We start from the raw sequence: 25,724 nt of genomic DNA on the forward strand, positions 1-25,724 counted from the left end.
CTGTTAGTTTTTATTGTTTGGAGCTACTCATACAAGCAACAAGAAGAAACTGTTCAGTGAGATTAAAGAAGATTATACTGGTATGGATTTCATGATTTTATTATAAATTTTAATTAGTGTGTCTCATTGCAGAAGTTTTTATTCCTTATCCAGGAATAATCGGATCATTCCATAACAAAGTAGAATTATTATGATGTGAAATATTATGTTTTAGAGACTTTTTTAATTATGCTACAAATCTGTCTGCAGGTACATCACGTCCTTAGAGACAGGAAGTCAGGCGGTTACCGACATCTTCTACTTCATTGTCAGCGATGAAGACAACAATCGCCTTGATAACGAGATGTGTACAATCACCATCACCTCCACGCCTAAACAGCCACCGGTGGTCACTGTGCGTAGCGGCATCAAGGTACTCGTCCACGTCCCACGTCCATGCAGCGCTGTGGAAAACTGTCCACTGATACTGAGTCAGCATTCACTCACCGGACATGCCACCATGATGAGAAGCTCCCGTTTCACCACGTCCCAAAGCTGCTCTACTGAGATCTGGTGGCTGCGGAGGCTGTTGGAGTCCAGGGAACTCATCATGTTCAAGATTAATAGAAAAAACACATGAATTTCACATGTGAACCACATGTGAAAAAATGTATTTGAATGTGAAACACAATTAAAACCCACGAGTGAACACACGCAAAAGACGTGATTGACATGTGACTCATGTAAGAGCCACATGTAAAACATGTGATTCACATGTGAAATATATGAGAACTAAATGTGAAATGTATATGATTCACATGTGATTCATGCAAGGATCACATGTGAATTACATGTATATCAGTTGATTGATGTGACAACCAATGTGAATCACATTGTTCAACCTAGATGATAAACACGAGAACATGACAGAAACATGTGATTTATATGTGAAACACATGTGAACCATACGTGTGACATGTAAAATACTTAACTCACATGAAGCATGTTTGAGAACTAAATGTGAAACACGTGAACCATATTCCTGACCCACATGTGAAACACATGATTCACATGTGGAACATATGTGAGACCCAAATGTGAAATAAGTGATTCCCACGTGTTTCATGTGAGGATCACATGTGAAACACACGTGTGACACACATAGAACTACACGTTTCATGTGACACGTACCAAATCAAACGTTAAACATGACTTCCATCAGTACACTCATCAGTTCTACGCTGAGAGCAGCTCAGTTAATCTTTTTCTAAATTGTTTGGCACAAACTAATTAAAACGTGCTTGTTCTGTTTACGAGCAACGTATTTTTCTGACAGCTGGTGGTTTAAAGCAAATCATCAGAAATTACACACTTAATGTGACGCCATTGCAACGGCTAGCTCGGGACAAAGTGCTGCGTGAATCACCGTCTCTGTAGTTTTCTACCTCCAGTCCTACACCGATGCTATCAGGTGACATCTGTCCAAAACCACGTTTGCACATTTGCTGCACATGTGGTTTTTCTGTAAGGGTGTTCTTATCTGACAGGAGCCACCCGGTCTGGTCTTCTGCTTCAGACCTTGTTTGGAACCAGTGCTTATTGGACTTCCTGTTGCTTTTCTATCATCTCCAACCAGTCTGCCCATTCTCCTCTGACCTCTGAACAACAGAATATTTTCTCTTCTTCAGACCCTTCTCGTGTAAATCCTGGAGATGGTTGCATGTGAAAAAGTTCCCATTCTGATAGCAAGTCATTTTCACCATGTCTACATGAATGAACACGCTGAGTTGCTGCCAAATGATTGGTTGATTCAGTATTTATGTTAAGCAATAGAACAGGTGGACCTAATAAAAAGGCCGATGTTTTCATCTCCCGTGTCCGTACATGTACATCTCTGCACATATTTGTGAGAACATATCAAGAAATGAGGGATGACTCAAGACTTTTTGCAGACTACAGTATGCAAACATGCTGCACAGTGACCAGTCTTTGAACTGTACAGACATTTTTTTTATTCATGAATGAATCAAACATCGCCCCCTCTTTCTCCACTAAAACCCGACATCTTCTTTAAAGCAGCTGTTTAATGTAGAAACAGAAGTGGTGGGCATCGTGGCACTCCATCATGTTATTTAACATGGGACCTGTCTTGTACATAAATATCTCAGTACATAATAGAAAACCTTTTTTCCATCTGCTTGTTTTATATTTTTATAAAAACTGAACAAACACAGGTTTCTTTCTAACTCACATATTAAATATCCATTGAATGTTTTCTTGAGATGGTTACTCAACGTCTGCTGGAATCTTTTTCTCCATCGCTGCACCCTTTTCTCTGGCAGCTAAAAAAGCAGAACGGAAACAACAAAACAGTCTGACAGACTTCCTCGACCCACACCAGCGATGATGCGAAGGACTTCTTCAAGTTTAAGCTGAGTTAAAATGGAGGGAAACATCCTAAAAAGCCAGCTGCTACATCATCATTTCAACATCTTTCATAATCTCTGTAGGCTTTGAAATGAAGTTAAATTCTGGCAAATTAAATTCTCTGCTCTTTCTTTAACTTCCATGTTTAGGTCCAGGAAGGCGGCCGTGTGCAGCTATCTACCAATCACATCGCAGTGTCAGACGAGGACACGCCCAGAAAGGATCTGCTGGTTTGGCTCGTCAATCCTCCGAAATACGGTTTCATCGAAAACACCAACCGAGGTGAGATTTGGATTTGTGGAGGGGGACGTTGCAGGGAACACCTGAACCCGGCTGCATCCGTTGCTCAGAACAATTTCCACATTTGTGTTTCTGCCATTGAAACAATGCCGGCTGAATTCCTGGAGCGTGCTGATGCCATCTGTCTAAGCCGATTATGTTCTGGATCGGTGCTGCCTGATAGATTGCTCAAGTTCCAGTCCTTCCTGCTCAACCCATGCCGTTCTCCTTCTGGAACCCAGAGGAAGAAGAGAAATGAGGTTGAAATCCTCAAGAGTAGAACAGGTGGAGGTCAAAATCAAGTACAGTAGGAAAGGTGTCTCCACAAGGAGTATGACACTGTTACAGAGTGCTGGAGATGCTCGTCCAGGATGTTTCTGCATGCAGAGTACAACAGATGTGTTGTTAGACATAAAAAGCAAAGAAAGATCCAGAAAAAAGACAGAGCTTGAAGTTTTTTCTTCTTATAAGGTTTCATTTGTAGAATAAAATGAAGCTGTTAAACCTTAAAAGCTTTATTTAAAGGACCTTGCTTATATGTCAGAATATTTATTTACTTTTCTCTTTCAGGTAAGTCTGGTTGTCTTTCTTCAAGCTCTTCGAATTTTTTATATTATTTCTGTGCTAAAAAAACAACAACATCTGAATAAGGTAAAAATTTAATCCTGAACGTTATTTAAATTAATTTTTTAATTATTTAATGAATGAATTAGTTTATTCTTAGAGTGCCATCATATGTAATGTTTAGTCATACGCGGGTGGGGGAGCTGCCAACTAAGGTAAACCCCTGTGGGCCCCTGAGCAAGGCCCTTAACGCCCAACTGCTCCCTGGGCGCTGGAGTCTGGCCGCCTCCTAGCAACTAAAACAGGATTAATAAAGTAGAATAAAGAATAGAATATTTTAAACAAAGCTTCTGAGCTGATGTCAAACTATAAAAACAGACAGCTGCTTACCTCCTGAACCCGCACATGAAATAAAACACTTACTGTAATGTTCCAGTCAATGAAATGAGAAAATTAGTTTTCCAGATATATGCAGTAATAAACGAGTGAGAGACAGCAGGAGAAATTTTACCTCAGTTCAGTGAAAAATGAGCCATTATTAAAAATGACCTGGAAGAAATAAAATCTCATTTAAAATAAATAATTTTATTCTATTCGAAGCAACTTGTTAACAGGTTGGTTAATAAGTTGTCAGCTTAAAAGAGGAGCATGTCTGAGAGGAAACATCCTGTTTACAGCTGTGAAGCACATAAATGAGCTCGATCATTTTCAGGTTTAATGGTGGAGAAACACTTGCAGGCAGATATTTCTAACATCTGCAGCAGTTAAGCAGCTGGTACCAGTCTGGTGTCTCCACGTCCCAGCTCGGTGTCCTTCACGGCTGCTGCAGCCCCGAGCCAGCAGTTGGTGTCCGTTGGTGGTGCAAGGTGGAGGATTTCTGCTGTCACCAGCTCAAACTAAGACTGTGGGCAACCAAAGCTCAAAGTGACCAGTGTTGATATGCAGATCGCACGCTCAAGGCGTTGTCATCCATGTGCATAAAAACATGCAGAAGGTAGAGAATTCCACCCTCTCACACAGACTGTCTATCTACGGTTAGTTAACACAGAAACAAGCACTATGGAGATAAATTAAAGAGATTCCTGAATAACAACTTTATTATTAAGAAAATCACGTTTAACCTGCAGTTAGAAAACAAGCTTTTTTACACTTATTTTTTTATAGGTGCTCCTGATGATTGTCAGCATTGTTTTCATGAAGATTTTTTTTTTTTTACTGGTGAAGCAGCTGGTTTTCTGCTATGATGCTGTTACCTTATACCTGGTGGATCCTTGTCTTTTTTTACCTTCTCTTCACTCAGTTTTTTTCTCTTTCATTTACTTTCTTTTGTTCTTTTCTTCTTTTGAATTACATATATAAATTGTGTTTTGTTAACACATGAAAACCACGGCTGCAACAGAACTTGTCTGTTATTGCGGTGGCTTTCTGGTTTTCTGGTTTTCTGGTTTTCTGGTTTTCTGGCTTTCTGGCTTTCTGGTTTTCTGGCTTTCTGGTTTTCTGGTTTTCTGGCTATGTTTTGCAAATTGCTCACATGTTTTTTAAAAGCATTAGCCAGTTTGTTGTTTCTGCGGTTCATTGCGCTTCTCCTTTAAAGGTCCCATATTATGCAAAATTCACTTTTTAATGGTTTTGGAACAGTCATACTGGTCACCCCGCATGTGTAGGAGACCCGTAAGTGTGAAACTCTTTCAGGCGCTCTCTCTCCCCCCTGCTCCACCTCTAGGGAAGTAAGCGCTGAAATGAGCGAGTTTGAAAGCGTGTACGTTATGACGTCATAAGGGACAATAACCACTCCCCACAGAGCGATGGACCCGCTTACCGGCTCTCAAGGCCCGCCCTCTAAAAATCACCTAGCGCCCAGTGTTTTTCCCTCTTCGGCAACCCTCGTTAGCGGACATGGCTAAGCGACAGAAGCACTGTTCTGTTTGTGGCTGCATAAATGAACACGAAAACGTTTTTTTACTTCCATCCACTGAACCCACGAGGACTGAGTGGATTAATTTTATTTTTGGAGGAAATGTACCCGGAAAACTTCCAAAGGTTTTGCATGTCTGTGGCCAGCATTTCAAAGAGGACTGTTTCCACAACATGGGGGCATGGAAAGCAGGCTTCGCCAACCGTTTGAAGCTGAAGCCAGGTTCAATACCAACTGTCCGTGACACAGCTGGAGAGGTAAGAGCTGGCAGTTATTTTATCGTTTCGGCCTTATTAGTCTGATAGCTTGAAAATATATTAGCACTGTTGTAAATGTAGCCAAGTCACTGTTTCTACTGTTTGTATCCGGTGCCATTGTGCATCAGATTGATGAGCGTAGCTAGCTGTGTTCTCCGTGCGTCACGGTTTGGGTCGGTAATGGGGGCTTCAGGAATGGGTTCCGGTGTTCCGGCGTTTGTTTATCCTTCACTACGCTGTAATCAGCGTCTAGTTACCGCTAAGGCCTAACCTGTCAATCACCTCATGACGGGCGATGCGATGGGCGGAGCCAACAGCTGAGCTGCTCCACCAGGGTTCCGCCCACCATAAACGGCACATTTCTGAAGCTGCTAAAAAGAGGGAGGTGAAGAGAAGCCGCTGCACTCAAACTGAGGGTCGATTTGTCCATACCATGGCGGAAATATTTCATTTAGATATTAATGAATGGTCTCAGATTGGGAATAAAGTGTATAATATGGGACCTTTAAGGCAACAAGCTCCTCATGCTCTTTCATGTGATGACAGCCCAGATGCTTTATAAGACGCTGGTGTTAAACTTGGCAGCATACGTGGCGCCTCTGGGAACTCCAGCCCTGCATATGAGGCATGCCACTGTTTATCTAGCGGGATTTTCTAACGCTAGTGCTAAATGTTAGCAAAACAGTGACTCACGTGCAGCTGCTTCTCCACCTACCAACTCTAAACAGTCTTCACGCAAGATCACATAACTTCCTGTGTTAATGGAATTGTACTTTTACAGCACTTTTCCAGTCAGTTTGAGCACTTTGTAAGCTTTGCAAAGAACTCACATTCACCCATACATGCAGACTGCATTAGGCACATCGGGAGGCAATGTGGGGTCAAGTTACTTGGCCAAGGACTTTTTGACATGTAGTCGGGGAAAGTCTGGAATCAATCCATGGAATCGATGGAGGACAACTGCTCTTCCTGAGCTGCTGCCCCTTACTCATGGTAGGATCAGCTAGTATTTGGGTATCGGTATAACCCTACTAGCAGGCTAAACTAACGTGTGGAAGCTCCAGATAGTTTTAGATATCAGGACTGAACTGACGGGTATTTCTCCAAAGCTTCAATCTTTCTTGTATAACAACCTCTCACATCTTCCTTGCGCATCAGAAGCATACAAATCTGCAGATCATGTGGTTGAATACCAGCAATTCTGCATCCGCTCTGTGTCGAGTAAAATCATTTTTCCCTTCAGAGTTGGTGCAGGATAAATAATCACTAAATGCCACCAAGACTAACCTCTCTGTAAAGCTCTGAGAGATGCTCGTATCAAGTTAACATAACATGAAAGACGGATTATAGGCAAACATTCAAAGATTTTTGAGGCAATGGAGACTTAAACTAAACTTTTAATGTTGTCAGGGATGTTAAAATGTGTAAGTTTAGGCTCCTGAGTGATTATATTTCCTTTTTTACCTGTGCGTTATTCCTCAGCTTCGGGTGTCAACAGTGTTTCTCCCTGATATAAAAGAAGAGTCATTTTTCCAGTAACTGCAGGTGATTTACATTCTGCGTGTTTCAGCTCAGACAGACAACCTTCCTCACCATTTACCAGGCAGAAGATGCAGATGTGATGCCTGAATCACACTCCAGGTTTTCCCCTCCAGAGCCCCGACTCAGCTCTCTGTGGATTCATCCATCTCCTGGGAGGAAGATGCTCCTGCTTTGTTTCAGACTCTGGAGATTTCTGAGTTGGTTTTGTGCGTTTACAAGTTTCCTTTAGCTTCAGGATGCTGGCTCATGTCATCACAGGCGAGGTGGGCTTTGCTGGAGGATTTTCTGGAGCTGTTTAAGTCTTTTGGTTCGTTGTTTCTGCGTACAGACTGCTCGTAGGTTCCAGCTGAAGAGAAGTTGAAAAGGCCGGTTGGTTAAAAACGGAGTTTTCCGTCACTGCAGCTGCCAGAAAAATACGGTTCTAGTTAATTTCCTCTTAAATACCCCAAGAGTTGCGGCAAGATCATCAATACCGTGTCAACAACTTGTTCAATGTCTGCATATTGGTTTTGATTCAAAATGTGCGTCTTAAGACCCTGAATAAGGTATTTTTTCCTGATTATTATGACTAATAACACCGAGTAAAGAGCTGGCAGAATATCACTGTAACAGACATCTTGTTCTAGGTAATGAGCTGGGCATATGTCCCTCCAGGGTTACCATAGTGTAGGCAGACTGTTTTGTGGTATTTGTATTTTTTGGAGAAGAGTAACAGGAGTCACCATGGAATAGCACACCCGCTGTCCTGCGGGGTGAACCTGGTAAGTTTCATTATTATAACCTTCTGCTGAGTTAATAAAGACTCAAGCAGCTCTACGCTGGTATTATAGGACAAATATTATTATAATGCAAAATCATTTTAGATTGTTTATTCGTTAAAGACGTTATCCTTAGAGTATTATTTTATAATTGTAAATATTATTGTAACTGAGACCATTTCAATTATAATATAAGTCAGAATGTAGAAAAGATTAACATCATCATGACTCGACAAGTGTTGCTAATTATTACTATAAAACTGTTACTATGGTGATACTTGATATTATAATGAAATTATTTTATGCAAGGATTAGTTATTACTAATTAAATTCTATTGTTTTTTAGCAATATCATATATAATTTTATTAATAATAATAATAATAATAATGTTATTACTACTACTATTATTTTATTATTATTATTATTTTATACCAATAGTTGCATGTTTGTCTGTATATCAGGGCCTGTATTTATGGTCTTTTTTTTAAAGAAAACTCTAGACTTTGCTTTATAATGAAGCTTTTAATTGAATCTTATAGTTGCTATTTTACGTAATTTATTTCTCAAGTCTGTTGTGTTAAATTTGGTTTTATTATTTTGTGATTGTGTTTTACTGATTTATTTAGTCATTACTTTTTTGGCACATCTGTAGTTTTCACATTATTAATGAACTTGTTTTATTATTTTATCTCGTGTCTTTTACGCCATTTATTATAGGGGTTATATTTATGAGGGTTAGTTCAGCGCTAGTGGAGAACATTGTATGTACACCTGCGGTTATACGTATGCGTGGCTTTATGTTGTGTGTGTGTGTGTGTGTGTGTGTGTGTGTGTGTGTGTGTGTGACTTGTGCTCTCGGGGTCTTGATGAGTTAAGATGGATTTTTGTTTTAAATGTGAAGCAGTTTGTTTAGTATGAAAACTACTTTATAAATAAAGTTTGATTGGTTACTGGATCAGTTGCATCATGATGGGTCTTTCCAATAACTCGACTGATTATATCTGACAACATTTTTTGAAATGTGTGTTTTTATTGTATGAATGATGGTTTATAAATCGATGGACACCAGGAAGACCAGCTTCAGCTTTTTGCTGCCATTAATGGGGATTCTGATTAATTATGTCAATAAAATGAAAATAAATCATTATAATTCATCTCAGGATTAAAATTCAGTTAAATGAAATCAGAATGATCCACGTTATACGTGCTACAGCCATAAATTACCATGCATAACTAATGCACGGCCACAAGTTAATTATCTTGTTGCAAATTATTATTAATCCATGGCCACACAGAGTGTTTTAAAAGTCACAGCTGGAGAAAATTATAATAATTTTTACAACAAAATAAATGTAAATAGAGTTTATCATGTGGAAAACAAAAGAGAAATGTGTTTTCTTTGACGTACCAGCACTTTCTGTTTTCTCCTCCTGCAGGCGGCTCGCTCGGCGGCTCGAGCATCGTCACCCCGGATGTGCCGTTCTCCATGGAGGACCTCACGTCTGATCACATCTTCTACGTCCAGGACAGCGGGCTTAAAACTCCGGCCAGCCAGGACGTCTTCAGCTTCTACATCAGCGATGGCAGCAGCCAGACGGAGGCTTTCAACGTGGAAATAGACATCCAGGTAAAATTTAGGGTCCTTAACATGATACATGGAGGATATTTAGGACTAGATTTTCTTGATTGAATAACTGTGTGGAAATAAAATTTATCTTGTTTTATCATTTTTTTATCCTTAATTGGAGAAATAAGCCACTGAGTTGCACTATTACGTTATCAAAGCAGCTCAGAAGAGACCAACAACTTTTTTCTTGCTGTTTTATTTGAATTCACTTAAATTTGCAACTTTTCTGCAAATGTAATAATTTCAACCCTCGTGCTTGGAATTATTAGTACCCTTGTAGTTTCTTACCATAAAAACAGCAGGTCACCCCATCCCCATCTAGAGCAGTGAAACAGGAAATAGGAGAAAATCTTGCACATTTCATGTTTTCTTGGCAACAAATGAGGCTTAAAACTTTTACTAAAGTGCTAAAATAATTTTTAACCCTAACAGGTTTTCATGTTTCTCATTTTCTTCATCGTTGCATGTCTGCCTCATACATACATGCAGGCATCATTTTCATTCCTAAAGTCTCGATATGCAGTTTCAGTGAACAGAGATTTATTTATATTTTGTTTTAAGTAAAGCAGGAGAATGTTGAGTTGTTTTCTTTGAGTGGTTTACTTCCATAATGTAGAAACCTGCACATTGCAAACATTAGATTTTGATCCATTTTGGTGGGAATCCACACTGAGGGTCATTCATAAAACCTCTATCTCTGCCCGTTTGACCTTGATAAAGTTTAAAGTTGTAATTAAATGTCATTTTTACTTACCCTGCAACTTCTTTCTTTTCTTTTTTTAATAAATGAACTGCCATTGATTTATTCTTTTGTTTATGTGACCAGTTTAATTATTTTATACAGACCATTATCTTTCTGGTTATTTGTTCTTAAAAATGTGCAGATCTGATGGTGCATACAAACATGCTTAATGCTGACATTAATGTGCCATGGCATATCTAAATACCTTTTGTATACACATCAATAAAAATATGAATCAGAGAAACATTAGAGTTTAGCTGCCTCTGTTGATGAAGTCTGGTCATTAAAAGACGGCCATTAAACTTCTTAGCTTGGTTTAAATTAGAGTCGAAAGAAGATTTTTTGTTCCGTGTCTATGAAACTCAGGTTTGATACACACACAGTAACTAACACATGGATTATTTTCCTCAGCCGTTCTTAAACCACTACCACTGATCTGCAAGAGACTTCAGCTCTGCCCTTCAGCAATATAAACACACTCCAGGTCCAAATCCATCACTTAAGCCTGTGTTTAAGCTTTAGTTGAATTGATGAGGCTGTCAGTAAGCTAAGTTTGCCTGAGTGTGTGTGTGTGTGTGTGTGTGTGTGTGTGCTTGCGTGCGTGCGTGCGTGCGTGCGTGTGTGTGTGTGTGTGTGTGTGTGTGTGAGGCAAGGCTAATTTATTTATAGAGCATATTTTATATGTAAGGCAGCCTAGTGTTCTGGAAGCTTTCAGACAGAAGAGCACATACTGTGAGTTATATAGTTTAAACATGCAGTATGTGTATTCTAGAAAACAGATTCAAACAAAAACGCTCTCTACCTGAATTAAAAGCACTGACAAAAAGAGACGTGATTTAAAACAAACTAATGTTTGGATCAGATTTCAGGTTTTCTGGTAGTTTGATCCAGGTAACAGGAGCAGAAAAAACTACATTTTTAATCTGAACTCTCAGGAAGCAAACTTGACCCAGATGATGTCAGAAGTCTTGGTGGCTAATTTGGTGTCAGCTGATCAGATATAAATTGTGGACCAGAACCATTCAGAGCTGCTTGTACACCAGCAGCAACATCTTAAAATCAATTCTTTGTCTCACAGGAAACCAGTGTAAAGATCTAAGAACCAGAGCAACAAGCTCCCTTTTCATGGTCTATGAGGACACAAGCAGCAGCATCTGGAGTAGTTGCAGTTGTCTTAGGGCTGGGATGTACTTGCTGTAAACGTAAGCGTACACGTCAACATTTGTGTATATTCTTGCTGCAAACGACGGAAGTACAGCATGGCAAAAATGCTCAAAACTGGAGGTCCCTGCAAGGGGGAGTAAACAGCACTTGGACATTAAAATAGTGAAAAGGTCAAATTACCAGTCACATTGTTTTTTCCAGGCATCAACCCAAAACACTTCCAATTTGATGCAACTGTTAAGATACGAGTGTTTGCCACTGTGCAACGGGGTGGAAAAATTGCACAGAACCCGGGCAGTTGCGGACAAGGTCCAAGAGACAGTTTCCAGTACTATCCAGCATTGTGTTTACCTCTGACTTATCGTTCATTCTCTTGTTCGCATGAGCGCCTCTACCGTTCAAGTCAATATCATAACTTGTGTATGCGACACGTTACCTCGCGGGCTACATGACAAACGAACGCTAGGAACATGTGGCATCCATGATACTTACATGGACACGTCGCTAACAGCAAGTACATCCCCACCCATAGTGATTTTTAGAAAGTATGTAAAAACTTCATTACAGTAGTCAAGACTACTGAAAACAATCATCCTGAGCCATCAGTCTCCTTATTCTAGATATATTCTTCTCGTGGTAAAAAGGCTGATTCGGTTTCTGCTTAAATATGACTAAAAATTTAGCCTAAAGTCCAAAACGACACCAAAATATCTGGCTTTGTCTGTTGATTTTAATATTTCTGACTGATGCTTAACATACTTGGTTCCAAAGAGCATAATATCTTAGATTTGTCTTCATTTAGCAAAATAAAATTCTTGAACATCTAATTATTGATTTGACCAAGGCACGAACTAAAGCTGAGTCTGGGACCAGAGTCCCATGGTGAAACAGCAATGTAGAGTTAATTGTCATCAGCATAATTCTGATCAGATATTTAGAACAATAGAGGGGCCTAAAATGGAGCCTTGGGGAACTCTGCATGAGTTACATATAGATGCTGCATTTACAGATGGTTGCAGAAATGTGTGATTAAATGATTATCTACAAAAATATTCTCCCTTACTTAGAGTAAAGAGGACAGGGAGCCGATGGTGTCAGTCAGCAGCATCCACGTGGAGGAAAACTCTGGAGTCGTCATCACCAACTCATCTCTCAGCGTCCATGATGAGGACACACCAGAGAATGAGATCCTCTTCACTATCATCAGAATCCCTACCTATGGTGAGCACAGAAACTCTGCAAAGGCTGAAACATCCTATGTGCAGCTTTCTGCAAAAATCCTTCTTTCATGGTACTCAGTTGTGCGGAAACTGTTATAAATGATGATGCATCAGAGCATCGACACAAAGCACCAGAAAACATTTAGTCGTAGTAACGCTGTCTTTAATCAGTTAAACATAATTTTTTTATTTCAAGATATATAAGGGCAAAGGCAGCCAAACTGAGCTTTAACTCTACAAACGTGAACATTTTTTTAGTGTTAATGTTTAATATCTACTGAGCAGAATACTGTGAAAATATTCAGGAGGTCTGGGGTAATGTGCATTAATGCCAGTGACTGAAATCACTGTTGGATGGTTGTGACCTTCAAGCCTTCAGGCAGCAGTGCAGGAACACATGAGCTCAGGACCATAAAAACCATGTTCCCTCAATACAGTCCACTGCTGCATCTAGAAATGTAACCTGAAACTGGATTACATAAGGAAGAAGACACCAACTCTGTGCAGAAACACCGCCAAGTTCTCTTGACACCATCTCATCTCTGATGGACAGGAAGACACCAGAGAAAACTGTGATGTTTTTAGGAAGCATCTGTGTGAAGGTACTTTGATGCAGAGGTTGATGTTTGATTTTTGGACGGACATATGCAACCTTGAAGGCAACATCTTTTCCTGTGAGATGTGCGGTTATTTCAGCAGGATGATGCCTGATCTCATTCTGCATGACATCCAACATTGTGGCATCAGAATATGTCTGACTGTCCTGTTTGCAGTCCACAATTATCTCATATTGAAAATGTTGGAGCATAATGAAGAAGAGAATCAGACAACCACAGCTGAAAGCACTTTCATATTGTCCTTCTGCACAAACACTGCAGACCAGTAGATTTTGAGAGAGAACTTTTTTGTCCTCTAAGAACCTAAAAGGGTAGTAAATTGAGGTAAACCACAAAAGTGAAGTTTATGGCAGAACAGCCTTTCATAACACAATGATTTCAGAAAAAAGGTGCCTAAAAACAGCTTCGGGGGCATATTTATAACAGAACTCTGTCACCAGCAAACACTTTCAGTTATCACTGGAAAATAATGCAAATACAACATTTGCACTTTCATATCGTCCTTCTGCACAAACACTGCAGACCATTAAAGAGTGATGCAGAGTTCTGTAGAGAAGTTTCTGGCATGTCCAGAGTAAATTATTCTCAGTGTGAAAGGGATGAACTCACACACTCACACACAGCTGTAAACACATTACTTTCACCTCTGACACATAAACCATTCGAAACAAGACAAACACACTGGTTATCCAGCACAACACTGCATGTCGACTTCCTCACACCTTCCACACAACACACTCACATCAGCTGACCTCCAAACACCACAAATTGAGTTTTCTTTCCATGATGGAAGGAGGAGTAAAATAAATTGTCTCACAAAAACAAAAAAAAAATCCTTTTTCCTTTTTATTACACAATATATGTTTCCTGTACTGCACTCTATCATCCCACCCAATTTTAGAGACTTATGGAATCCGGAACGTGGTGGAAAAGAAAGAGGAAGAGCAATAACAAGAAAACCTGTCAGACTGGAATTGCTTGTATTTTATGTGGCACAACGTTATTAGTGTAAAACATGGAGCGGTGGTCAACCTGGCTCATTGTAGACCAGAGTCTGTGTGGTGACCATGTTGTCCATCGCTGGAAAATGCCTAATATTACTGTTCTGTTTGGTTGTTATGATTATTATATTCATGAAACTGATTGGGATGACTTTATGGATCCTCATGAAGTCATCTGGAAATAAACTGATTCTCTTCAAAGATCCCTTCTTTCATGAATAACATAAGCAGCTACGGCATTTCATAGCGATCTGGGAGGATCACCTGAAAAACAAATCACAGATACAATGTGGTTGATGTCGGGTAAAGGGCCTGGAGGAAAGGCAGTCGTAACCTCCACAGTAAATTCCAGGGATTCTTTGACATTTTGGACACTTTTCCTGTTCCATCCATCAGAAGGAGGTTTGGTGGTGCTGAGGTCGTTTTTCATGATGAAATCCATCTTCAAGCTTTTCTGTAGGAAAGACAGATTAACTTACTATCAAAATCCAGACTGTTTGACCAACAAACAACCTGACTGATGAAGAACTGGCTAAAGAAGTGGTTTTACTATTTTTTTCTTTTTGATGTTTTGCACATTCACACCAGCCTTTTTCATTGGAATCCGAGTCCATTTGCTCAGAAAATCCGGTTCCTTTGGGGTATTGTGAATGTGCAAATGAACTTTGACTTGGATCAAAGAAGCAGACTCTGGTCCACCTACAATCACAGGTCTCAGTCCACTTCAAATGGACCAAATAGTGTATTGTGGGTTCAGCACATGGCATTGTGGGTAAACACAACCAAAACATGAGGACATGTAGGGCGTTAGGGAGAACAGGAGAAATGGCTTGCGGTCAGACGTGACAGATTATTCCACAAAAAGAGGCATCATCATCTTCAAGCCTCCTTACCTCTCTGATCTGCACACGCCTGCTCTTGACATCCCTCATAACAGACCCTCCATAAAACAGAAGCCGAGCGTACCGCCCCCATAAACCACCGGCCCATCCAGCTGATGGGGACGGAGCAGGAATCCAAGTGACTTCATTCGAGATGATGAATCCGGAGCATGTTTTTAATGGGCCATGTCTCCACTATCCTCACATCGCTGCCACACATACACATTTATCTGCAGGAAAGTAAGAGAGAAACCCCGTCTCATCTAAAAAAGATGTCAGGAAGTTGCTACACTCCAGCACACACAGTCAGAAAGTTATCTGAGGTCGTTGACCTGAATTCGTACCAGCATGACATGCAAAACTAAGGATCAGCCTTAGTTAGATTAATTTTAAAAGGGGGGTAAAAAGCAAAGAGAAAGAGCAAAATGCATATTAATACAGAAAATTCTGAGTTTTATTAATATTAATTAAGTTCTGAAAACACAGAAAGATAAAGAGAAGGCATATATAATAACATACTATACTTATTTACTTCTGGAAACATGTCTGATTCACACTGACAACAATTAATGAAGGACCCAAACGTGATGAAATTTGAGCAAGAAGGTAAAGCAAGACAGTCGTATCTGAACACTAACCATCCACTTTCATAGATCCACCGTCTAGTACCAGGTCAGACCCCCTTTTTCCTCCAGAACTGTCTTAATTCTTGGTGTGATAGATGAAGCAGGTGGTGGAAACCTTCCTCAGAGGTTTTCTCCATATTGACATGACAGCATCACACAGTTGCTGCAGGTTTGTCGGCTGCATCCATGATGAGAATCTCCCGTTCCACCACATCCCAAAGCTGCTCTACTGGACTGAGATCTGGTGACTGTGGAGGCCGTTGGAGTCCAGTGAACTCATCGTCATGTTCTAGAAAGCAGGTGGAGATGATCTGAGCTTTGTGACATGGTGCATTATCCTGCTGGAAGTAGCATCAGAAGATGCTCCACTGTGGTCATAAAGGGATGGACATGGTCAGCAACAATACTCAGGTAGGCTGTGCTGGTTAAACCAGATCACGCTGGTACTAAGGGGCCCAAAGTGGGACAAGAAAAAAAGGCGTGGTCTTCTGCTGCTGTAGCCCATCTGCTTCCAGGCTGGACGTGTTGTGTGTTCAGAGATGATGTTCTGCAGACCTTGGTTGGAACCAGTGCTGATCTGACTTCCTGTGGCCTTTCTATCATCTGTGCTGGATATTTTCTCTTCTTCAGACCATTCTCTGTAAACCCTAGAGATGGTTGTGGATGAAAATCCCAGTAAATACTCAGACCAGCAACCATGCCACATTTAAAGTCACTTAATCCTGCCTGTTAAGAAGCATCTCTGTTATTTATTTCTAATTTATTCACTCGCAAATGGATCAAACTCTACTTGAAGGAAAACTGTAACATTATACCACAAACACTGAAGTCTTAGGCACTTTGTGTGTCTTCATTACGCTCCAGGATTTAGTTTGACTTTGATGTAAGAAACACTTAACTGTAGCAGAATCTGACCCATCTTATTAGTTTCTACTAAAACCTTTCTCGCCCCAAAACCGAGATAATCCCAGCCCTTCCCAGATGGACATATTCACTAACCTTCAGTGTTCATATATGGGAGATTTATTCATGTTTTATCCCTTCAGGCAAACTTCGCAGACGTCAGTTCTACTCTCAGCCTCTGGAGAACGGCCGTGTCCTCACGCAGGGCTCCACCTTCACCTACCAGGACGTGTTGGATCGGCTGCTGGTCTACACACCGCAGACTGTCAACGGAGGAACCGACGAGTTGGGCTTCACCCTCACCGATGGCATCTACACCCACACGGGCCGTCTGAAGTTCACCATGGATGTTCGGAAGAGTGAAGGACCTCGAATGACGGTCAACAGAGGCTTGCAGCTTCCAGCAGGTAGACTGGGACATTTTAGCTCCTTTTTGTAAGGAATGAATGGAAAAATATTCTCTTTTCTGTTTATTAATTGTGTGAAACTCAAAATCTAGAAATCTTTACTTAATGCTTCTATCAGGGTGTTTGTATGCTGAGCTTGCAGCTTAAATGGAGATGATGTGTGGTTGTGTTTTGGCAGGGTCATCTTCTAAGATCACAGAGCAGAACCTCAAGGGCTCAGACATCGACTCGGACAGCGCCAAGCTGCGCTACCTCCTCACCAAAGACCCTCCAGTTGGCAAACTGCAGCTCAGCCGAAGCAGCCATGTGGACAAGGTTTCTGTCAAAGGTCTGGTTCAGAGTTTCACTCAGGAGGACGTCAACAAAGGTGGCAACTTTTTTTATTTATTTCTTGTTTTGGTTGTCTTCGGTCATTCTTCTCTGTTCAAGCGTCACACTTGTTTTTGACTTGTTCAGGGCTCTGCAGGTTTTATATGTTTTTCTGCTCCAACACACATGATTCAAATGAAATGGATTAAATTCTACACAGTTGTGTTGAAGCAGGAAACATCTAAAACCTGCAGGACAGAGGCCCTTGAGGACTGGTGCCCCGCAGGTTTTGGATGTTTGCTGCTTAAAACACCTGATCCAAATTAAATGGATCCAGTAGCTGAAGTTCTGCACAATGACCCATTAGTTAGAGTCAGGTTTGTTGAAGCAGGTAAACATCTAAAACCTATAGGACAGTGGCGCTTGAGGGCTGGTGTCCTGCAGGTTTTAGATGTTTCCTGTTCCAACATACATTATTCAAATTAAATGGATCCAAGAGCTTGTTAAGTTCTGCACAATGACACATTAGTTTGAGTCAGGTTTGTTGAAGCAGGTAAACATCTAAGTGGCCCTCACGGACCAGTGTCCTGGTGGTTAGGATACCCATCAGAATAGTAAACCCTCAGTTAATGCATACGTGTAGCACAGAAAACTGCAAATGACTCATCAGTTCAGCATCCTTCCACTGTCATGCCACGTATTAATTGCACATTTCTGAGGTGCATCTCTTGTGTGACTGTAGTTCAGTGTCGGGCACTTTACTGTAAAAAGTAATAAATATAGTTCCTTGTTACTTCTGCCAAAAACTGTGTTCGAGATGACCCAGTAATACAAAAACTAATTACCCAGAAATGTAATTATTCTGTTACTTTTGTAAATGTTAAAACAAGTTTCCTTTAATTCATCTGCATGTTCGTTTATTCATAATAAAACTGAATCTTAGATCTGACTAAAGAAAGAAATGAAAATTTAACCTCTTCACGTCAGGTGTTTCTTTTATTCTTTTATTCTTTTCGTTTATTGTATTTATTTATTTTATTTAATTTTCTCATATTTATGTATTTATTTTCTATGATTTATTTTTTATTATTGTTTTATTTAATCATAAATTGTGCTTTTTTATTCTAGTCTTTCTCTTTTTTCCAGATTTGTTTTCTAATTATTTTGTACGTTAATAATTTCAAGTAAATGGTTGCAGAAAAAGGAGTTAAAGGAAAAAATTACTAGCAGAAAAATCCTGGACACTAATCTCAGGCGGCTGGAAGTCGCGTCACCGTCTTCTTGTGTTTTTTACCTGCTTCCAGCCACCATGAAGAGCCTCTTTGTTTCTGGTCATAATGAACATCTCTCATAACATTCTCGTCTTTTATCTCTGTGAAGGAAAACTGACGTCTCTGATTCCAGTTTAAAAACTCTTCCTTTGTTTCCACTGGACTCAGCTTTGCTGCGTTCACCTCTTTTTAATGTTTTTTATGGAAAAAAACAGTTGTTTCATGTGAAGAATTGTATATAATCTAATAATTTAAAGATAATAATATATATGACCTTACATAGGGCGAGGAACAGATTTCGTTATTTTAGGACCTAAAACTTCTATTTGCCTCCAGCTTACTTACAATGACATAGATGTGATTAAATTTGACGTGTTGATGCTTCGTTGATGCTTCGTTAAGTTGATGCCGGGTGCTTGTTGCTTGTCTTGCAGGCCTGCTGCAGTACAGCCATGAAAAGGGGGAGAAGGGAGGCAGCCTGTCATTTAAGTTCAACCTGGTCGATCCAGAGGGCAACAAACTGATCGACCAGTCCTTCTTCATCAGTGTGCTTGGTAGGGTTTCCTCTGGTACCTGCAGCCCAATAAAAAGGCTGAAGTGTTCTCTCATTTGTTGGAGAAGACAAGGCAATTACTGCAGATTTATCCCTTTTGTCCTGCACGCTTACTGATGTGCCACTGCACACACATCCCGCATACAGAGCAGAGCTGCCTGTTTGCAGAGGCCACTGTTGATCATAAATCAGAGAAATATGTAGAAATGGATTGTGGACTTTCATAGCTTCTTCGCTTTAACTGTACTGTGTTTTTGGTTTTTAACAGAGACCATAGTTAAAAGTGTAAAAGGCAGCAAATGTACGGCTGGTTCTGATCATTCTTTAGTGTTCTCACAGATAAATATTCACGTCTCTTCCAGGTAAGATGACAGACCTACAGTCAGGATCAGATTAGGATTTTCTTGTGTACTTTGAATCATGTTACGATGGGTACTGCTACCTTGATTTTTGACAGGTTGTGCTTATATTTACCGTATTACAACTTTATAGGCTGTTTTTATTTATTTGTTTATTTTTGTTAACACTACACTACAGTGCAATACCTTTTTGTTAACACTACATTAAAACTACTGTCAAGTTAAGTGAATAATATTGATTATCTTTTTAAAAGGCCACTTAACAAAGGGGAATGTTGGATATGACATGCAGCAATTAACACTGTGTTTCTAAAGTTAATGGGTCAGAAGCAGTAAATATGAAAAGCTCGGGACCTTGCAGTTTATTTTCTGCAATATAATATTTACTTGGCATAAAAGTGGTCCAAATTCAGGGACAAAGACAAAGTCCTGGACTCCCAAGGATTACTGGACTGCCCACGCTGACCACTGCTGAATGCACATAAGACTCAGGCATGATGTGATGGAAGAGTGAGTTCAGGGCTGATAGAAACAGACTTTCCTGCAGTGATGTGGATAGCTGAGGCTGGATTCATTGGAAGAGAAAAAAAATGCTTGTGGGTGGGTGTACATATAGTTAGAAAGAAAATATGGCACATTTTTTATAACCATCAACATTTCTGTTTGTACTTTTACAACCAATAATAATAATAAAATGAAAAATTATTTATTTACCCCGGACGGAAATTGCAATGTTGTGGTAGTTTATTGTCAATAAGATAAACCTTTATTCATCCCCAGCAGGGAACTTCCAGTGCAACAGCAGCAAGACAGACGGATAAGAAGTAAAGACACAAAACAAAACAGAAATTTGAAAATAAAACAAAAGGAAAATAATAATAATAGTAATCCCAACTACTTCTGTGGTTCAGCAGCTCCACTTCCAGTTCCGAAGCAGCTGGATGCTGACAGACTGAGCAGCTTCCTGATTCTCTCGTGTCCCACTTCTCCATCCTGTTCTGCATAATTCACTGTTTTTTCTCTTTGTGAAGCTGTTTATTTCAGTTGCTGCCACTCTGCCTTCTGATGATTTTCTCTCAATCTCTTCCATTTGTTTGTCTAAACCCCTCAAACTTTATCCGTCTTTCACACATTCACCCACCAGCAGTTTTCCACTTGCTTTATTTTTCGCTGCTCTTATCTTTTCTGTTCAATCAGTCTCAGCTTGTTTCTCCCTCACTGCTTCACTTTATCTTTTTTTTTGTCAGGATGAGGTATTGACTCCCTGTACTTTTCCTTTTCGGATGAATAGTAGTTGTTTTTTTTTTTTTAACTCTGCAAACAAGTTTCTCTGATAAATCTCTGCTTGAACAGGGATTTGTTTTCCTCTCGGTACTTACCCTCAACGTTTCTCCTCCAGAGGACCGTCTTCCTCCGTCTGTGGTGGTAAACAAGGGCCTGGTGCTGGATGAGAACTCCATAAAGAAGCTGACCACGCTGCAGCTGTCGGCCAGCGACCAGGACAGCGAGCCGGGCGAGCTCATCTATCGTATCACCAAGCAGACCAACCTGGGTCACCTCGAACACGCTGCCAGTCCAGGTAGGCCGAGGAGGAGGCTGCATGTCCCACCAGCACTGTCTTTCAGGTCATGAATCTAAAATCAGGTGTGGGTTGCATATGCTGCAGCCAAGTGAGTCATATAAATAAAATGATGTGAAACACATACAGCATGAAAAAAACAAAAATTATTTTTATATGTAACTCCTTGAATTAATACAACACAAAGCAAAAAAAAGAAAGAAATTGTCTAAATTTAAAGAATAATTCATTTAATTAGCTATTTAATTCCATTGCAGTTGTGCAGAATTGTTTGGTTATAAAATTAAGACTTTCAAAAATTTTTGTTCTTATCCGTTAACATTTTATTGCTGCAATATATTAAAAGATTCTAGAGGAATTAATTAATCATAATAAATCTATTAATGTGACATTGCCATTAGCTTAAGAATATTAAGTCAAAGACATCTCGGGACAATCACATCCAACATTTTGAAGGTGCAGCATGAACCAAATTTAAAAGTTAATGACAAGAAAAGTAATCTACCTAAATAAAATCTGTTTCTATTGGTTTCTAATCACTTTACTAAAATAGCTGTCGTGTTTTTATTCTCTTAGAATGAAACATTTATATCTACTTGACATGGGTTCACATACATGGTAGCTGTCATATTTGTGCCACTATTTTTACTACGGTGTCTCTGCATGGACAAACAACTGTGTTTGATGTTTTAACCCTTAAGCCCGACCCAAGAAATAATGGGGAGAAAATATCTACAAATCTGTATTTGGCCCTTTAACAAAAATGTTTAAAAATAAAAAGAAAAAGAAAAACTTTTTTTTTTTTTGTATATTTACAATTTATTACTATGTGATAAGACAAAATTATTGTAGTGCAAAAGGTATCCATCAGGGGAAGAAGTCAGATTGTGCACAACAAATTTTGAGCAAAGTTTTTACCATAAAGTGATGCAAAAGGTCTTAGAAACTGTATCAGATATGATACAAACGACATTAAAGAGTTAAAACAAAATGGGTTGTCAAACTTTGTTTGACAGGAGCTAGAGCACCGTTTGGGATAAGTAACGCCTTAAAAGGACCATAGAAGAAGACAGTACACATGTACACAATGTTGAAGTAGTTTAACCATTTAACCATGAAAATGTGTAATTAGGTAACAAGTAAAATCAGCATCTGCTTTCTTAAGTCTCTTCGGGCTTTTGGTCATGCTGAAACACTTGCCTTTAGTTTCATTCAGAGTGAATCAGAGTACAGTGGTCTCTCGCTATGTTCACCTTTCGTGGCCTCGCAGTTTCGCAGATTTTTTTTAGTGCAATTTTTTATTTATTTTTTTTTTTCTGCGTCTTGCAGTTTCATTCTTTAAAACTGGACTTATTTTTCTATTATCAGGCACCAGAATCAGCTCATTCACCCAGGCTGACCTCGCATCTCGCAGCGTCCAGTACATCCACACCAGTGAAGAAGAGAAGCATGCCGACCAGTTTTCCTTCACAGTGTCTGACGGAACAAACGAGGTGAGTAAAGGACGAGGAATGCTGAAAAATCCAGAGGTTCAGCTTCCTTCCGTTTTAGTTTTGGATGTACACTGCACACTTGTTCTGTATTAATAAAGTTACACAGCAGCAGTACCACGGATTGGTAAGCGAGGATGGGAGAAGTTTGCCATCACATAATAAAAAATATTGATAAAAATATGGTGTTTTATTAGCCTCAAAAGCCATGTGTTTGCATTACACTAAAAACAAATAAAAGAATGTTTACGGAAAAACAATTCAGTGGCTAAGGCTTCAGAAAATATTGTTAAAACCAAAAAAAAAAAAAAAAAGAATCATTTTATATCTTTACTTTTACATGGGATTTTTGTTTTATTTAGTCTTTTCAATATTTAATAAAAAGATGTTAGGACTTACAAAAACAATTAAAATTTAAAAAGGTTTAAAAATGACGTAAAATTGCTTTTATTAATTTCTTTAAATATAAGATTCTTGTATTTAGTTAGTATGTAGTTTAATAAAACCATAAATCAACCAAATTCTTTATATTTAAAATATAGTTAATTAAATCCAGTTGGGAAATTTATTATTTATTATTTATTTATTATTTAAGGAGAAGGGGTGGGAGTTCATAAGTTATACTTCTTCCCACTCCCTTTCGAATATGTAATTGTACTTTTTTATATTGTATTAAATTTTGTCTTTTGTTTTATTTTGCTTTGATGCTTATTCGAAATAAATTCAATTCAATCAATCAAATTCGTCCTTAGTTTTTAACCTGTTTTGAATCTAAAGTCCAATATTTGTATGTTTGTATCTGTGTTACTGCCACCGCAGTAACAAAGTTTTAGTTGTATTGTCCTGGATGAGCAGCCCCGACATAGAAAACCTTCACTGTAAGTCCAATTCCAAGACTTTTTAATATAGGAATTTTTTTTATTTGAGTTATTCTTTTCAATGATTAGTTAACAGTTCTGGGGCAATCATGGTTTTCATGTGTTACTTGATGTTTAACCAAGGCCAGACTATTGAATAACAGTTACAACAATATTATCAATCAAAGTTTATAATAAATATAATTTATTTAAATTAATTTGTGGTTTGTCCAAATCTTTCTAAAGTTGGGAGTTCTCTGAGTTTCCTGCAGGAAAAGTTGCTTCATAAAGCATTTTGCAGTTTGGATGGTAGAAAACAACAAAAGAAGATGACATTGCTGAAGGATATGCTGGTACACAGTTTCTTTTGTAGCTGCAGTTTGTGCTTTTTGGGTTATGTCACCTGGGTTTTAAAGTTTCCTTAAAGAAACATTGTTCCATTAGCTGGATTTCCATTTGGGAACGCAGCGTTAATATTCTCCAGTTAAATAAAAATATGCATGCTCTGTAAATACATGAGCAAGCTTGGAGTCAGGAGGAGGTGAGCATACCAGATCTCATTAGCTCTCTCTTCATCTCTGCTGGAGGCCAGACGCTTGAGGGTGTGTTAGCTGCTGTTAGCATCACATAGTTGTCAACTGAGCTGTCTGCTGTTGTGTTGCTTTGTGTGTAAAACCAGTGCCAGTTCTACTTCAACCAGGTGCTCAAATAAACATTAAAATTGCATTAAAAACTTTCTGTTTCCCTCAGTGGTTCCTTCCAGTGGAATTACTGACAATTTCAATTGAATTTGTAACTTCAAACAGAAAACTAACAACAGAAATGCTGGCAGCACAGTTCACAAACAAACCCTACAAACCTCCCAGGATTTCAGAACAAACATCTGAAATTGTGGCCCAGCAAACAGAAAGTGGAATGTGAAATAACAAAAAGAACAAGCCAGTCCTGTGTGATAAAAGTTAGTCTCTGCTGGATTAAAAACACATCCCACAGACTCTGTTAAATTAACCCAGTCCTTTAACTTTGACGAGCAGTATGACATGCTACAGTACAGAAGATGTTTGCAGACACCCTGAAGCAGCTAAGCTAACATGTAGCATAGCAAAATGATGGGCGAAAGCTAGTTACTGAAATTCTTTTGAGACTTTTTGGAGCCTGGCTGTAATTGTGTACAGAAGAGAGGGGTTTTTGTCTTAGATGAAGCTGAATAGCAGGGGAAGGGGCCATTCAGCCCCTCAGCTCAGATGCTGGAGGCCATTTGAGCCTCGTTTCCACCAATGGGTGTAGGTCACGTCGGGACGGTTAGGGTGTGGAAATGGTTTGTGAACTGCGTGTCCACAGCCAACCGTAACCTTACCTAAGAGGCGGAGTATCAGTTGGACAGTGCTAGATGCCTCAGCTACGTGACAGCATGACGCCATCACAGCGTTTTCCCTAAAGTAGAACCAAAACATGACTCAGAAACGAAAGAGGAGAATGGCGGTCGTCAGTTTGTGTTCTTTCTTCTTCTGCTTCGTAATGCCATTTTAAACTGAGATTTAATCAACAAAAAGAAAATATGTTGCTGTAAACAAGGAGCCGTTCCTGCTTTGTTTTTATTCCACGTTGCACATAAAGGGACTTCTTTTCTCAGCCAATCAACGGGCTGTATTGTGTCAAACTCCACCCTTTCGGTTCAGGTCAGTTAGATTGGTAACCCAATGGAAGGTCCCAACAAAGTAGGTCGGGTTGGATATTAGGGTACCCTTCCCAGTTTTCACGTGTGGAAACATAAAAAATTGCGCCCCAACCCGCACCCGTCAGTGGAAACGGGGCTTTAGATAGCTTGATGACAGTAGAATGAAAAAAGGAAGAGTTGGGCAAAGCTTTAGGGATAAGAGGACAGGTTAGAAAACAATAATAAAAAAGCAAAATAAATGAATTCTACTTCTTCTCAGGTTGCTCAAACTTTCTACATCACCATCAAACCAGTAGACGACTCGCTGCCCCTGCTGCAGGTCCCTGGGATGAGGGTCCAGGAGGGCGTGAGGAAGACCATCACTGAGTTTGAGCTGAAAGCCACAGATGCAGACACGGAGGTACAACACTGGCTGGTTTATTTCACTGAAATCTTCTGCAGTGGACTTTTTTCATGCTTATTTAGTCTTAGTCTTGGTTTCTTTTATTTTTTTGTTTTTGTTTTTTGTTTTTTTCATTTTTAAAGCGCAGAAACCTCTAATAAACCGGCAGCTAAATTATGCTGCGTTACAGAAACTTAATAAAGTTAATACAATTGATTGTTCAATCACATGACTTTTGAGGGCTCTGACCTTCATACCAACAACTGGTATCACCACTGATATCCATAACTCTACACTGCAGTGGAACTGCAAATCGTGCAGATTATCAGAAAGTCT

General features: G+C 39.5%; 1 protein-coding gene across 1 annotated transcript in view; it reads left to right on the forward strand.

Annotated features, from left to right (window-relative positions):
• The window catches only part of fras1 (Fraser extracellular matrix complex subunit 1), a 290,358-nt gene that overhangs the window by 234,866 nt on the left and 29,768 nt on the right, over positions 1-25,724 (forward strand). Inside the window, exons 39-48 of the mRNA XM_041998958.1 lie at positions 250-412; positions 2,556-2,688; positions 9,159-9,349; positions 12,323-12,476; positions 16,647-16,910; positions 17,089-17,277; positions 18,925-19,044; positions 20,802-20,981; positions 22,350-22,474; positions 25,266-25,406. Of these exons, the coding sequence (XP_041854892.1) occupies positions 250-412; positions 2,556-2,688; positions 9,159-9,349; positions 12,323-12,476; positions 16,647-16,910; positions 17,089-17,277; positions 18,925-19,044; positions 20,802-20,981; positions 22,350-22,474; positions 25,266-25,406 (1,660 nt within the window). The remainder of the gene's footprint in view (positions 1-249; positions 413-2,555; positions 2,689-9,158; positions 9,350-12,322; positions 12,477-16,646; positions 16,911-17,088; positions 17,278-18,924; positions 19,045-20,801; positions 20,982-22,349; positions 22,475-25,265; positions 25,407-25,724) is intronic.

Source organism: Melanotaenia boesemani, chromosome 11, assembly GCF_017639745.1.
Source record: "Melanotaenia boesemani isolate fMelBoe1 chromosome 11, fMelBoe1.pri, whole genome shotgun sequence".
In the NCBI taxonomy this organism is placed as follows: Eukaryota; Metazoa; Chordata; class Actinopteri; order Atheriniformes; family Melanotaeniidae; genus Melanotaenia; species Melanotaenia boesemani.